This window comes from Terrapene carolina, unplaced genomic scaffold (genome assembly GCF_002925995.2).
Source record: "Terrapene carolina triunguis isolate 2854851 unplaced genomic scaffold, T_m_triunguis-2.0 Scaffold20685, whole genome shotgun sequence".
In the NCBI taxonomy this organism is placed as follows: Eukaryota; Metazoa; Chordata; order Testudines; family Emydidae; genus Terrapene; species Terrapene triunguis.
In genome coordinates this window covers 1-3127 of record NW_020685036.1, presented here as the reverse complement: position 1 = coordinate 3127, position 3127 = coordinate 1, and the positions used below count along the sequence as shown (strand labels likewise).

Genomic DNA, 3127 nt, shown 5'->3' with positions numbered 1-3127 from the left:
AAAAAAAAAATACACTGTCGCTCAAACACAAGCTATGGGCAGGAGGCACTGGGGGAACTTCTCTGGCCTGTGCTGTGCAACAGGTCACACTAGATGATCACAGTGGTCCCTTCTGGCCTTAACACCCACGAACCTATGAGCAGTGTGGACATGAGGACCCAAAGCTGTACCCAACCATCCCTGTTCAATGCACTGTCCTCAGTCCACCGCTAGGGTGACAAAGAGTATGGGAGAACAACACAGTCAATTCCTTAGGAGTAGAAAGGATGGGCTCCTTTTTCAGGGACCTGCAAAGACAGGAATTGGGGTTAGGGGAACTACCTAATGCTGTTCTCTGCATCCAGGGCTTCCCATCTTTATCGTGGGTGTGATCTTCCTGGCGGATCCGAGAAATTATGGACCATTCCCCATTGCAGTAGTTGAATCCCTTGAGATATCCACCAATGCAACCATGTGAGTAATTGGAATGGCATCACCATGTTCCTGGCTATACCATCGCTAGCAGTGCCCCCTCCCGTGAGTCAGTTACACACTGTGTGCACCCTGCATCAGACCCACAGATTACATCCCCTCTGCTGGGGTTTTCCCTGAAACCTTTTCTTCCTCCCGCCTCTCAATCCCGCCCGATCCCCAGCTGGAGTAAATCAGCAAAGCGCTCGTGACTTCAGTGGAGCTGTACTGCCTTACATCAGCTGGGAGACCGGCCTCCATGTTTAACTCTAGGCTGGAGGCTGAATGTGCCAGGGGGTTCCCCCGAGCTCTAGCAGAGGATTACGGACCTGAACTATCTGCCTTTCTCTTCCCTCCAGATGCTGGATCACAGCCCCCCTGATCCATAACATAGTCAACCTGGGCTTCTTCAGCCTGGTGTTCCTCTTCAACACGGCCATGCTGGGAGCCATGGTGCGGGAGATCCTCAGGCAGAGGAACACAGGCCACAAGCTTAAGCACGCCCTGGTTCTCCTGGGGCTGAGCCTCGTGCTGGGCATCCCCTGGGCACTGGCGTTCTTCTCCTTTTCCTCGGGATCGTTCCGGCTCGTCGTCATCTACCTCTTCACCATCATCAACACTTTGCAAGGTGAGCGCGCAGGGCCGGGCACGCTCTCCCCATCACGCCCTCTCCCGGCGACGTGGGACCTGGCGTACGTGCCGTCACCCCGGGGCGAGTTTCGGGGTAAATGGCGAAGGAGTCTGGAGTCTCTCTGAGGAGCAGCTGATGAGGCTGACACAACCCCGTGCCCTATTCCTCACCGTGGGGGAGAGGCTCCCCTCCGTACTAGAGCGTGCCTCGCTGTACCTAGCGATCTCGCCTGCGGGGCCCTGGGATTTTCTGTGCGACAGCACCCGATGGCCACATGAGGGTGCCACCAGCTAAGGCACGAGACAGTGCTCTGCTACGTTAGTACAGTGATGGATCCGAGACCCTGTTAGCTCAGTTCATCTGACGTATAGTTTGTTCCTTTAAAGTGGCAGTAGTGATGGGCTGAGCTGGCAGGGTGCCCCCATGCTCAGGCAGGGTGCCAGCCTCCCCCTGCCGTCAGGTGACCCATTGTCCTGCTCTCTGCATTACCCCTGCCCAATGAGCGCTCTCCTATTTCTCCCGTCTCTCGCAGGCTTCCTCATCTTCCTCTGGTACTGGTCAATGGTGCTGCAGGTCAGAAAGTCGAAGTCCTACCCCTCACTGAACAACTCCGACAGCGCCAGGTTGCCGATCAGCACCAGCCGCACGAGCGCAGACTGAATCACCCGCTTTCTCTGGTCACAGCTGGGACTGTCTCTGCCCCGTGAGTCAAGAACCAGGGATCGCACTCCCGGAGGGGAGGTGGAGGCATCACGTTTGTCTGATGCTCCTGCTTTGCTACACGCGGCCACGTATAATCACAAGGAATGTAGAGAAATTCACACACTCTCCCAGACACTCTGAACTGCCAGCATGGAGTCTGTTATATGCTAAGAGCATGAAAGCAGCTCGGTTTCTCTCTGCACATTCCCGTCTGGATCTCTCAGGTCCAGCCCTGCCTGGTTCCCATTGCATTAAACACCATTCTTGTATCACACGCACACACCTGGGCTCCCAGGTAGATCACCACTTCAGTATAAAGTCACTGGAAAAGACAGAGGGTGTTATAAGCCAGCAAGGGCTGCAGCCTTCTCTGACAGGGGATCGGGGACCTAGTCTGTTTCATGCTCCTTTTACAGCTCTTTCCACATCACAGCCTAGAGGGAGGGCAGGGGAGAGCCTGGAATCCACCTTTCCCAGGGCTCCAGTCACATCAGGCAGCTGCCAAGTGAATCCCCAAGTGCAGAGGAGAGATTGGGCAGCTGTAAAGGTTTCATTTTCTTCAGAATGCAGCACAGGCCCATGAGCGGCTGTGGCAGGTCCAGACTGGACCAGGCACGTGGGGGCTATGTGCCCCTTAGGTAACAAGGCCTGGGGGGTGCGGTCACCCCTCCTGCCCAAGGTATGTGGGGTGCTTCTGGGGGAGAGTGAGGCCATGGGGCTGTAGCAGACAGCCCTCGGTGTACAGGTGCAACTCAGCGCTGTGTCTCCCATTCATCAGACCTGCATGCTGTTCTGCCAGTGCTTCCCCAACAGCTACCCAGCCCTGGGCCTGAAAGATCAGGCCAGCCAGGACAGAGTTGAGAGTTGGAGGGATGCTCCAGAGGCCATGGCAGAGCTGGAGATTGCGGATCCCATTCCTGAAGGGGGGTGGTCCTCCTGTCGCATTGTAATTTGGTGATGTCCTTGGGTTCTTCACGTGGGCCTAGAATCCCAGCTGGCTTCAATGATTGTGAAAGCCTCTTTTCATCAGCAGCTGGCCAGGAACTGTCACCCTTCTCTTGCACATCTGGCTTTCACTTATCCTAGGGTTACCATACTTGAACTTTCAAAAAAGAGGACACTCCGGGGGGTAGCCCCGCCCCTAGCCACTCCCTCCCACTTCCCGCCCCCTACAGAACCCCCAACCCATCCAACCCCCCCTGCTCCTTGTCCCCTGATCGCCCCCTCCCGGGAACCCTGCCCCTAACCACCCCCAGGACCCCACCCCCTATCTAAGCCTCCCTTGTCCTTGTCCCCGACTGCCCCCTCCTGAGACACCCCCACCCTAACTGCCCCCCTAGGACC

The 3127-nt window shown here is 56.5% G+C and overlaps 1 protein-coding gene across 1 annotated transcript; it reads left to right on the top strand.

Annotated features, from left to right (window-relative positions):
- Positions 1-344: 344 nt before the first annotated feature.
- On the top strand, positions 345-2902 carry LOC113408627 (adhesion G-protein coupled receptor G1-like; the record flags this gene model as incomplete). The annotated part of the gene is made up of 3 exons (XM_026661974.2): positions 345-453; positions 810-1078; positions 1614-2902. Coding segments are annotated over 3 exons (506 nt in total), but the record flags the coding sequence as incomplete, so codon positions are not given.
- Between the last annotated feature and the right edge of the window lie 225 nt (positions 2903-3127).